Source organism: Hemitrygon akajei, chromosome 2, assembly GCF_048418815.1.
Source record: "Hemitrygon akajei chromosome 2, sHemAka1.3, whole genome shotgun sequence".
NCBI lineage: Eukaryota > Metazoa > Chordata > Chondrichthyes > Myliobatiformes > Dasyatidae > Hemitrygon > Hemitrygon akajei.
In genome coordinates, this window is record NC_133125.1 from 32611923 (window position 1) to 32625395 (window position 13473).

General features: G+C 40.0%; 1 protein-coding gene across 3 annotated transcripts in view; it reads left to right on the forward strand.

Annotated features, from left to right (window-relative positions):
- The window catches only part of gramd2b (GRAM domain-containing protein 2B), a 117670-nt gene that overhangs the window by 55085 nt on the left and 49112 nt on the right, over positions 1–13473 (forward strand). Inside the window, exon 1 of one of the 3 annotated variants that reach the window (XM_073069656.1) lies at positions 9137–9588. The exons of the other annotated variants lie outside the window; for them this stretch is intronic. Coding sequence (XP_072925757.1) covers positions 9497–9588 — 92 coding nt within the window. The 5' untranslated portion in view covers positions 9137–9496. Of the gene's footprint in view, positions 1–9136; positions 9589–13473 lie in introns of those variants that run through there. 3 annotated transcript variants of the gene reach the window in all.

A 13473-nucleotide genomic window follows, 5' to 3' on the forward strand; every position in this document is an offset into this window, starting at 1 on the left:
GAATATTTAAAGGAGAAGTTGATAGATTCTTGATTAGTAAAAGCATCAAAGGTTACGGGGAGAAGGTCTAGTCCATCACGGGTACGGCACTCCCCACATTAAGCACATCTACACAGAGCGTTGTCGCAGGAAAGCAGCATCCGTCATCAACAACTCCATCACCCAGGTCATGCTCTCTTCTCGCTGCTGCCATCAGGAAGAGGATTTCAGGAACCCCAGGTCTCACTCCACCAGATTCAGGAACAGTTATTACCCCTCAGTCTTTTGGCTCTTGAACCAAAGAGGATAGCTTCACTTGGCCCATAACTAAAATATTCCCACAACCTATGGACTTCAAGAACTCTTCATCTCATGTACTCGATATTTATTGCTTATTTATTTATAATTATTATTTCTTTCTTTTTCTACTTGCACAATTTGTTGTCTTTTGCACACTGGTTGAATGCCCAAGTTGGTGCAGTCTTTCATTGATTCTATTATTGTTATTATTCTTTTATGGATTTATTGAGTATGCCTGCAGGAAAATAAATTTCAGGATTCTATGTGATGACATATATATACTTCAGTAATAAGTTTACTTTGAACTTTGGACTGACAATCATATTGTGGTTACGGTTCTAAATCCTGGAGCTCACTCCTCAACAATGCCATGGTAGCATAGCAGTTAGTGCAATGGTATTACAGCTCTGGAGTTTGGAGTTCAATTCCAGCGTCGCTCATACATACATGTGGGCTACCTCCGGGTGCTCTAGTTTCCCCCCACAGTCTAAAGACGCACCAGTTAGAAGGTTAATTGGTCATTGTAAATTGTCCTGTGATTAGGCTAGTGTTAAGTAGGTGGGTTGCTGGGCAGTACAGCTCATTGGGCCAGAAGGGCCTGTTTGGTGCTGTATCACTACATAAGAAAATAAGTAAATGTCATTAATGCACCTTCAGCAGAAAGACTGTGGGGCATAAAGTGGCAGGTCATGGACAAAGTGAGAAGTGCAGGTCTTGCTTCCGATCTTCTCATTCCATAAAATTTTTGTTTTTTAATTAAATAGGAGACTGGTGGTAAAATAATATGATACAAACTCACTTGAGATGTCAGAGAAACAAAGAAAGCAGACAAGTGTGAAGTGTTCACATTAGGTCTTGTGGAATGGAAATACCTAGAGGTATAAGAACATAGCTCATTCGTTGCGGCAACAAATATATACAGCGTGGTGAAGGCATTTGTCGTGCTTACCTTCATTAGCCAAGGCAGTGAGTACAAGAGTTGGGGCGTTATGTTTGGTGACTTGGTGAGTTGGTGTTGGAGCATCATGTATAGTTGTAATTGCCTAGTTATAAGAATGTGTTGGAAAGGGTGCAGAAAAGATTTACAAGGATATTCTGGGTCCAAGGGCTTGAGCTTTAAGGAGATACTGGATAGGCTAGTGAAATTTTCCTTGGAGCATAAAAGGCTGAAGGATGATTTTATAGAGGTATGTAAAATCATGAAGTGTATTGATAAGGTGAATGGTCACATTCTTTTTACCTAAAAGTAGAAGAGTCTAAAACAAGATGGCATAGTCTTAAGGTGAGAGGGAAAAGACTGGATGAGATCATCAGAGGCAAATTTTTCTTACCAGAAGACATTGAAGCAGATTTAGGCCACTCGGCCATAAGACCATAAGATATAGGAGCAGAAGTAAGCCATTCATCCCATCGAGTCTGCCCCACCATTCAATCACGGGCTGATCCAATTCTTCCAGTCATCCCCACTCCCCTTCCTTCTCCCCACACCCTTTGATGCCCTGGCTAATCAAAAACCTATCTATCTCTGCCTTAAATACACCCAATGACTTGGCCTTCACAGCAGCTCGTGGCAACAAACTCCACAGGTTTACCAACCTTTGACTAAAGTAATTTCCCTGCATCTCTGTTCTAAACGGACGTCCTTCAATCCTGAAGTTGTGCCCCCTTGTCCTAGACTCCCTTGCTATGTTGCAAGGAACGGGGCGAACCCTAACGCAAGACACTGGCACGGTGATAGAGTTAAGATGCAGACGAGGGCGAGAGCGTGGCTGGAACTTGACACGAAGCATTGCTGGAGTTGAACGGCAAACAGAAAGGCAGGCGGCAGGCAATACTTATCTAGACATGGAGAGACTGAGTTACACAGGTAAACCATGGTACAGAAGTAAAACCTAGAACACACAATCCTAAGCGGCTGAGAACATGAATTACCACACTGGCTAAATCAACGATCTGGTGATGAGTGGATGCAAAGCCGGGGTATTTATGCTGCAGGTTTTAGATGAGAATCAGCTGCCGCAATCAAGGAGCCCGGGAGAACACGGGGAAAGGGGAATTAGGAGAATATGAGGAATTAACGGTTGGGACCGTGACATGCTATGGGAAATAACTTTGCCATATCTAATCTGTTCAGGCCTTTTAACTTTTGGAATGTTTCTATAAGATACCCCTCATTCTCCTGAACTCCAGGGAATACAGTCCAAGAGCTACCAGACGTTCCTCATACGGTAACCCTCTCATTCCTGGAATCATTCTCGTGAATTTTCTCTGAACCCTCGCCAATGTCAATATATCCTTTCTAAAATAAGGAGCCCAAAACTGCACACAATACTCCAAGTGTGGTCTCACGAGTGCCTTATAGAGCCTCAAAATCATATCCCTGCTTTTATATTCTATACCTCTAAAAATGAATGCCAACATTGTATTCACCTTCTTCACCACTGACTCGACCTGGAGGTTAACCTTTAGGGTAACTTGCACAAAGACTCCCAAGTCCCTTTGCATCTCTGCATTTTGAATTCTCTCCCCATCTAAATAATAGTCTGCCCATTTATTTCTTCCACTAAAGTGCATGACCATACACTTTCCAACATTGTCTTTCATTTGCCACTTCTTTGCCCATTCCCCTAAACTGTCTAAGTCTCTCTGCAGGCTCTCTGTTTCCTCAACACTACCCACTCCTCCACCTTTCTTTGTATCATTGGCAAATTTAGCCACAAATCCATTAATCCCATAGTCCAAATCATTGACATGTATCATAAAAAGCAGCAGTCCCAACACCTACCCCTGTGGAACTCCCTGGTAACCAGCAGCCAGCCAGAATAGGTTCCCTTTATTCCCATTCTCTGTTTTCTGCCAGTCAGCCCATGCTCCACACATACTAGTAACTCCTCTGTACTTCCATGGGCTCTTACCTTGCTAAGCAGCCTCATGTGCAGCACCTTGTCAAAGGCCTTCTGAAAATCCAAGAGAAACCACAACTACTGCATCTCCTTTATCCACCCTGTTTGTAATTTCCTCAAAAAATTGCAGTAGATTAGTCAGCTAGGATTTTCCTTTCAGGAACCCATACTGGCTTTGGCCTATCTTGTCCTTTGCCTCCAGGTATTCCGTAATCTCATCCCTAACAATCGATTCCAACATCTTCCCAACCACTGATGTCAGGGTAACGGGTCTATAGTTCCCCTTCTGCTGCCTCCCACCCTTCTTAAATAGCAGAGCAACATTTGCAATTTTCCAGTCATCTAGTACAATGCCAGAATCTATCAATTCTTGAAAGATCATTGTTAATGCCTCTGCAATCTCTCCAGCTACTTCCTTCAGAACCAGAAGGTGAATTCCATCAGGTCCAGGAGATTTATCCATCCTCAGACAATTAAGCTTCCTGAGCACCTTCTCAGTCATGATGTTCACTGCACATTGACTCTGCCATTCTATCAAGCAATTTATTATCCCTCTCAACCCAATTCTCCTGCTTCCTCCCCATAAACTTTGAAGCCCTGGCTACTCAAGAACTTATAAAACTCCACTTTAAATATGACTTGGCCTGCACAGCCGTCTGTGGCAATGAATTCAGCACTCTCTATCTAAAGAACTTTTTTCCATCTCTGTTCTAAATGGACATTCTTCAATTCTGAGTCTGTATCCTCTGATCCTAGACTTCAACACTACAGGAAATATCCTCACTGCATCTACTCCATCTTGGTGTTTCAATATTCGATAGGTTTCGATGAGATCCTCACTCATTCTTCTAAATTCCAGCACGTGCAGGCCCAGGGCCATCAAATGCTCCTCATATGGTAACCCTTTCATTCCCAGAATCATTCTCCTGAACCTGCTCTTCAATGCTCTCCAATGCCAGCAGATTTTACTTAGATAAGAGGCCCAAAACTGCTCACAATACTCCAAGTGCAGTCTGACCAATGCCTTATAAAGCCTCAGCATTACATCCTTTCCTTTGTATTCTAGTCATCTCAAAACTAATGCTAAGATTACATTTGCCTTCCTTACTACCATCTCAACCTGCAGGGGAATCCCGAACCAGTTCTATACTGGTTCTAATATTTCTCTCACCAATTCTGAAAAGTCCCATCAAATGCAATTACAAATTGAAATGGCACACTTACCTGCATTTGCACAAGTTTATATGATGGCAACGCTTCTACCATTAAAAAGATTTTGACCAAAACTTTCTTCAGTTATAAATAAAGAAACAGACATTGATCAGACGTTGCAAACACAGAAATATTTAATCAATCTATTATCATTCCTAATGGGAACAAATCAGCACACATACACACTGATACACAAACGTTATCTGACTTTCTGAATGTTTCCAGAATTTTTTGTTTTTAATTTCAGATATCCAGCATCTGTTTGCTTTTTGTGCTTTTGACATTTACAGTCAGTTCCGTAGTTTTGTTTTTGAGAATGATCATTTTTCTATTGTTTGACATCAGACTAAATGCACCTTCAGTTTGTATTAGTACTTGAACTATGCTGTAATAACGTGCTGTATGTGAAAATTACCTGTTGGGCCTAGAAATTGGCCTCAACATCAGGTACTGTGTCCTCCCAAGACCTTGAAATGACAGATAGAAAAGTTGTAACTTGCTTCTGATCAGAGAAGTGCCACCACCATGCTGGGCAGGAGAAAGAGGGAGGATCCGTTCCCTCCTTAGGCCATTTACAAAATGCATAGTTAAGCTTCCTGCAGCACTGCGCTCCAGGTGCCAGAATCAAGTGCAGTTCACAACATCTACTTCATAAGCAGTTGCAGAATATGCTATTTTTGAAGCTTTCATTCTTTAAGCTTACTATCATAAATCGCTTCATGTTTATATAAAAGTACAATTTTCAAAAATCAGAACAGGCTCCTTACTCAGAGTGAAGTACGACTCATTCCTTTGGAAAGTCTTACCATGCCTCATTCTGTTATCAGACTTTATCTAATACTGGATATAGACAGTATTTATACTATAACAACATGTGAAAATACAACAAAATCCCCCTACATGTGTCTTGAAGCATGCTGAAGTACAAAGCCAACATAACATCCAGACATTTTCCAGTAAGTGTAAAATTTTAAAAAAATTATACTTTTACAGGATCTTTACGTGGACAACCACAAGCTGTAGATTAGTAATTAACCGAATAAGAACTTTTAACTTTGTGATTGTAATGATGACACATTTTTCAGTAATCATTATTACTACTCGTAACATTGACAATAATTTCTGATATTTGCACATGCATAGTCAAATCTAAAAATGCAAAGGTTGCTATCAGTGACTGTCTAGTCCTTCACAGGACACATTCTTGCAGTTTTACAAATGGAATCAATTAAATGGTTTGACATGGACTTAATTCTGTTTTTAAAAAATTAGCACTATTCTCACTACAAATTTGTAGGAGTTTTAAGCTCATTACAGAAGACATTAATGAGGTTTCAAACTATATACTAAATAATAATTACTGAATGACCTCTCTGACTCAGAAAGCAGATGTAAGATATGCATCATTTATTTTTTGAAATTGATTGAGAAGTTAATTATTATCCATGATTTTTCCTGGAGGTTTGCCATCTGATAACTACACAGTTCTGACATTTCACAGTTTTACTGTTGACAGTATTAGACTGAATATCATGTCAAAATTGGGGGAAATTGCCAGCAAGCCCATCTTCTTTGTGGGTGGTTTCTGTAAATTCAAGTGTCCTTTTCCACAAGATACCGAATCAAGCTCATTTTTATCCTAAGATAACCACTTGTCACAGAAGTATTTACTCAGGTACAATTTCACGTAAGCATCTGAGAGTTCATTTCTTAATTTTCATTCCCTTTTGGAAAGGCACTACAATGAAATTCATTTGAAATTACACAAAGTCAAACAGGATACAATTCTGGACCCTGATGCTAAATTGAATGGTTCACAGAGAGCTTAAGAATATTTGTGAATGTCCCAGGTTTTCTCTCTCGGGAAACCCAAGAAGGACCTTAGCCATGTAAAAAGCAAGGAGTCTGACAGCCTGATGAGTGGTCAAATGATGGCCAGCCCGGTTACACCCAGAAATGGCTGCATTAGGAGCTCCACAGATTTGCCCACAGTACTTTACACCAAGTGGCCAATGAATCGGTGTATCAGGTTCAAAGATGATCCTGCAATACCCAATGCTTAATTTTACTATGTCTTTACACCACTGTTTACAATATGATCCATTTGAGATCTGCACTGAAGATCCCACATGGATCATTTTGCACATTCATTTGTTCTGTTTTAGTGAAGATGAAGCAATCAAATATTTTGGTAAGATAAGTCAGTACATTCAAATCAGCGCCACTAACAATCCGACAGCATTTTCAAAAACCTGCCTCACTACTTCCAACTCTGATGCCAATCTGAACGTGGTTTTATTCAGGTAAGCATTGGGTGAAACATGCATGGCATCTGGCCTGCTTTGTTCAGCTGAGGACCTGGTCTCCACTTTATAACATGGGCATTGAGCTGTCAGCATGAAACATGCTCCCAGTTTGCCACTGTGAATTGGAATTCAGCCAAACATGATAAACTTACAGCAGCACCTTAAAAACAAGGTAGGGAGTGCAAAAACAAGCTGCATCTCCACAGTGGAAAATACATTACATCTGGAAGCCTTTAAAATGCCCGACCCCAAAATATCAGCCATAAAAACATGTCCTAAGCATCCATCCATTTCAAATTCATTTCAATTTATTCTCTCGATGTCTGCCTCTTAATTAGCCTACCCTCATCTGAAAGGCAGGAACATTAACAATGCAGTCATCTGATTTCTTAACTATGTAATATCTGACCTGAATAATACATACTTCTACCACCAGGAAAATGGTCATACAGGAACCCAACATTAAATTAATGTTCATATTCCACAGTCCATTTTGGCGCAACTGGAAGACGTTTTCAAAAGCTGTTTTTCCCCTTCATGCAGCAGAAGTGTAATGTTTTTTAAGTGATAAGTCAGGTAAATGTTGCTATTGAGAATGATAAGTACCAACTCAGACCTTACACTGTTTTGAAGGCAATTACTCTTGGAGGCAGATCCACTGAACAGGACATTGTCATCCGATCATGGAGAAGTCTTACAACTGTGATAAAATTGTTCAGGCAATCAAATCCCCAGCACCTACTCATTGTCAAAAGCATTAATATTCTGAAGCCTGGAGCGGAAAGGTTGGTCTATGTTTCCTTCCTGAAGTTAACTATAACACTGCCTTGAGGTCGAGATTAACCGGTTCAGCACAGACAAAGACAATGATTTAGCTTACACAAAGTACACTGCAGATGCTGTGGTCAAATCTACACGTACAAACAAGCTGGAGGAAATCAGCAGGTCAGGCAACATCCGTTGAAACGAGCAGTCAACGTTTCAACGGATGCTGCCCGACCTGCTGAGTTCCTCCAGCTTGTTTGCACAATGACTTAGCTTGACTGGTTCCAGCAGCTCCTTTAAACTTTAGGTGTCTGGTCTTTCTTTAAATGATTTGTTAATATTAATTCAGAACAAGTTCATCAATATATACAAATGCACTCAGGAATAGATCAGAATCAACCTGGAACCAACCCGAGGTTTTTAATCCTGAACCCTGTTTAATAAAGCCATCTGGTTTTCTTCACACCCACTCCCAGTCCCAATGTAGGTGTCAAGTTGAAACAACTATTCCTTTCCCTCCACAAATATTGCCTGACCTGCTGAGTTCCTCCGACACCTTGTTTTTAACTCCAGCTCCCAGTCTCTTGTGTCACCAGTTCCCTGGACCTGGACTATAATAATGGGGGTCATCTTCTTTCAAATCATAGCCAATATCATAAATGGAACTGAAAATGTTAATCTATATATTTTAATTTGTGCATTTTATGCTCATCCAAATGAGATATATTTTTACTGGGAAATGAATCAGCTTTGATTTCAGATACCTACATTAATAAATGTTCTTAAAAAATGTACGAGCAGAGCAATGTCACTTAGATAGCCTTTATTTAATCAGCGGTACATTTTTGATGTTACTCAAACCACACATTCAAAGGTTTCTGACTGAAAGTAACCAGTTTTGTCAAACTTTACATAATTGCCCTACACTAGAACATACTTGAGGATTACTCCAGCACTGGGGTTTCCACCCTTTATTATAGCATGGACCCATTAATCAAGGGGTCTGTGGACCCCAGGTTGGGAACCCTTGCTCCAGTGTAAACTTCTAAGTTTTAACATACACGACCTTCAACGATCAGGAACAAGTGTGATGAAAGCCTATAATGGAAACAGGCAGAAAAGTTTAAGACCTTCCTACCAATTCAAATAAAAATTCCTTTAAGAGGACGGGCAGGACTACAGATACTGGGATCTGGAGCAAAGAAAAACAACCTGTCTGAGAAACTCAGCAGGTAGAGTAGCATCTAGGAAGAAAGCAACTGTTATGTTTGGGGTGGACATGCTTCATCAGTTCTTCCAGCAGTTTCCATACAGGCCCTCCGCAAATGCTCAATTTATAAACTCAAGTCCATGGGATTGAGCTCTCATCAATAGTTTTCAAGTCAGAAGTCCGTCATTATGAAACAGAACACGGAGAGGATAATATACCCTTCAGCGCCCAACTTTATGGGGGCTTAATAAAAAGCGAAAACTGTCACTCAAATATAGTTTACGTTTAAGTTCGGTCTCTATGAAGTTCCAGCAGTAAAGGGTTTGATTTTAAGTGCGCGTTACTTGACATTTTATAATCAACTGCAGTCGAGTTGTAACTAAACATTAAATAGATCACTTGCCGTATTGATTGGCGGGCGTGAGACTGAGTGCTTTGCGCATATCCTGTGCGCACGGAAAATTGTGTTTACAATTCGATAAAGACTCCGTGCAGGAGGAACGCACTTATGTAATGCTGAGTCTCTGCAGGTGTTCCTCAAGAAAAATACGGCATAAAGTTTCCACTAGTGGTCAGAGAAAACTCGCAGCTGCTGCTTTCACGACGAAGTTTTCGTTGGAGTTTGTTGAGCGGTTTAATTTTCATTGGCTTTTACTTCGGGAAGGCTGCCTTTCAGCTTTTGGGCTGGGCCCGGTGGTACAGGTTCAAGGAAGTCTGCGTCTGCGAGAAAAACAGAGCTCTCCCTATCTCACTTTACTCACGTTCAGAGAATTTCATTCTTTCTGAAGATAACTTGATGGGAGCTTAATACATCAGTCTTAATGACTGAACAAAGCCTAAATTCTACAACTGAGGATGAACAGAAGACTACAAGAACTCATAATAAAAAAGATAATAAAATTATTAATTTCAAGTAAGTATCATTTTTACTCCAACACATACGATTTTTGATGTTGTTACTGAGGTCTAAATTGTGTATCCACAAACGTCTGATTTTGAACCTTGGTGTTCTGTTTCAGCCTGGGGTTTGTAATGTGTACAGCGTGCAGTCAGCTGTGTATTTAAGTGAATATTTTTGAAATAGTGATTTGTGTTTATAAATCAAAGTCAAGTTTATTGTCATATTGTTAAGTTTCTAATAAGCAGTTACTCAACTTCAGTTGCCCCATCGCTGAACCGTTCTGACAACCATAGACACAGTTTCAAGGACTCTTCATCTCATGTTCTTGATATTTATTATTTATTTATTATTATTTTCTCTTTTGTATTTGCACAGTTTGTTGTCCTTTTCCTCATGGGTTGTTTGTCCTGTTGGGTGCAGTTTTTCATTGATTCTATTGTGTTTCTTGGATTTACTGAGTATGGAAAATGGATCTCGGGGCTGTACATGGTGACATGTATGTACTTTGATAATAAATTTACTTTGAGCTTTAAGGTACTATTCATTCACAGCTTTCCCAAAGAAATATTGTTATTATAGATGCCCTTGAAGTCCTCAACTTGGAACTTCTCTAGTCCAGAAACCGCAGACTGGGGGACATTGTCAAGCCTAGTCTGACCTCTGGACTGGAGTCTAAATTTGACTTGGTTGTAATGGGTTTTAGTCTGTTACTATAACAAAGACCAAATGTGTTGTTACGCTGGGTAACGGTCATGGTGACCACATGTCCGCTGCTGTGAAATGTGGGTGTATTATTGGTTGACACTATTATGTAATTGCATGATACACAGGTATATTAATGATGAGTGCATTTCTGGCTGATAGTAACAGCAATTTCAAAGAGCCTTCTTTAAAGATGGCGAATGACCTGACTCCAGGTTTTAATCTTGTTAGAGAGGGATCTGTGGAAGTGAACTTCAGGGAGTCTCAAATAAAGATATTTTTTCAAAACTATTTTATTGATTTGCAAATACAATCCTAACTTTGTCACTATTCACAAGCAAAGCTTTATTCCATTTGTTTACAAGATTTATACCACCTGGATGACATTCCTTGCATATATTCCAAACACAAGTCTGAAAGGATATTGTATGTCCCTCTGTGTGAATATGAGAAGACCTTGAACTGTGGCCTTTTCCTGTAGGGCCTTTGTTATGGCTGCACCAAACTTGAAAGCATCTCTCAAGATTCAATCCTGTGCCTTTAGTATTTACCACTCTGCAACATTGGATGTGGACAGCTTGCACTGGAAACCAATCAGGTTTTGGGCAGATCAACGCGCATTAATCGTTTAGTTTTTGATCTTTCAGCCAAAGCTAATATTTGTCTCATTGCATGACCTGGGTCATACAGCACCGACTCTTATTGTGTAGTTATATATTAACATAAATTATAAGGTTTTCCTGATCTCCTTGGCAAACATGTGTTCCAGAAGGAAATTCGGTGGATTCCAGTTAGTTGGGGTACATCAGGACCAGTATATTTTGGCCCAATTAGCTGAAGTTTCTTTGAAATAGATTTTAACAACAATAAATGTTAGTTAAATAACATTTAACTGAGTAATAAATCATGCATTTAAATGAAGTACAGAACAAATTAGAACAGTACTATAAAACTACGTATTAGTTCGTAATAGTTATCAACAGAGAAATTAGTTCAGTGAATGCTGCCATGTTCTTTTGCTTGTAAATGAACAGAATCTGCACAGGCAAGTAATGGACTGCTTTCTTGTAGTGCTTTTGACGATTACATCCTTCAAATCTTCATTTTCATTGTAACATTCAAGATGATTGTCAATACCTTCAAATTCATCATAGTTTCTAACTTGTTGAAGTAGTGAAATTGTTACATTTTCACTCTTGGCCTGTTCTGGTATCTCTAAGCCTGAATGCTTGAAACAGTAGTGAGCAAAACGGTTTTGAATTGATTTATGGCACGCTTCTCACTGTTACTGTTTTTTAAACACAAAAACATGTAACTGATACTATTTTAAAAACTTCGCTCTAAGCATGCTGTGGTGTCAAATGTCCACACAAGTGCATACAATTGATGCTGGTTATAAACAGACAACAATCTCCTGTTGTCTCCTGTCCCAATTAACCAGCATAGTTCATGTCCCAAATACATGAAGGGAATCCCAGATGTTTTCTCAATTAGTTTTCGTCCTTTAAGAGTTGTTCCAAATAAGTGGGTGCCCCAATTAACTGGAATCCACTGTGACTGAGACTATAAGACATAGGAGCTGAATTAGGTAATTCAGCCCATCGAGTCCACTCCGCCATTCCATCATGTCTGATCTTGGATCCCATTCAACCCCATACTGCTGCCCTTTCACCATATCCCTTGAAGACCCGACCAATCAGGAATCTATCAACTTGTGCTCTGAATATACCCACGGAACTGGCCTCCACCACAGTCTGTGGCAGAGCATTCCACAGATTCACCAGTCTTTGGCTAAAACATTCCTTATTTCTGTCTGAAAAGTTTGCCCTTTAATTTTGAGGCTGTACCCTCTAGTTCTGGATGCCCCCACCAGAGGAAACATCCTCTCCACATTCACCTTATCTAGTCCTTTCAACATTTGGTAGGTTTTAGAGATTCCCATGCATTCTTCCATTGAGTATGGGCCCAAAGCTGTCAAATTTTAACCCCTTCAATCCTGAAATCATCATCATGAACCTCCTCTGGACACTCTCCAATGACAACACATCCTTTCTGCAATATGGGGCCCAAAACTGTTGGTAATAGTCCAAGTGTGGCCTGATTAGCATCTTATAAAGCTTCAGCATTATTTTATATTCTTTTCCCTTGAAATAAATGCCGACATTGCATTTGCCTTCCTTACCACAGACTCAGCCTGTGAATGAATCATCTGGGAGTCTTGAACAAGGACATCTAAGTCCCTTTGCACCTCTGATGTTTGATTTTTCTCCCTATTTAGACAATAGTATGCACTATTGTTCCTTTTACCAAAATGCATTATCATACATTTCCTAACGCTGTATTCCATCTGCCACTTTTGCCCATTCTTTGTATCAACAGCAAACTTTGCCACAAACCCATCAATTCCAGAATCATTGACAAAAAATGTTAAAAGTAACGGTCCCAAAACTGACCTCTGAGACACCTGTAGTCACTGGCAGCCAACCAAAAAAAGTCCTCCTTTATTCCACTTGCTGTCTCCTGCCTGTCAGCCACTTCTCTATCCATGCAAGCATATTTTCTGTAACACCATAGGATTTTATCTTGTTAAGCAGCCTCACGTGAGACACCCTATCAAATGCCTTCTGAAAATCTTAAGTAAATGACATCCACTGCCTCTCTCTTGTCCACCCTGCTTGTTAATTTCTCGAAGAATTCTAACAGATTAGTCAGGCAAGATTTCCCTTGACAGAAACCATGCTGACTTATTTTATCATTAGTCTCCAAGTACCCCGAAACCTCATCCTTAGTAATAGACTCCAACACTTCCCCAATCACTGAGGTTAGGCTAACTGGTCTATAATTTCCCCCTTTGTCTTCCTCCCTTCATAAAGGGTGGAGTGACATTTGCAAATATCCAGTCCTCCGGGACCATACTAGAATCAACTGATTCATGAAAGATCATGACCAATGCATCCGTTATCTCTTCAGCAACCTCTTTCAGGAGTCTGGGATGTAGTCCATCCTTTCCAGGTGACTTGCGACCTTTCAGTTCGCTTAGGACTTTTTCCTTTGTAATAGCAATGGCATTCACTCCTGCTCCCTGCCACTCACGGACCTCTGGCATACAGTTAGTGTCTTCCACAGCAAAGACTAAAGCAAACTACTTATTTAGTTCATCTGCCATTTCTTTGTGCCCCATTACTACCTCACCAG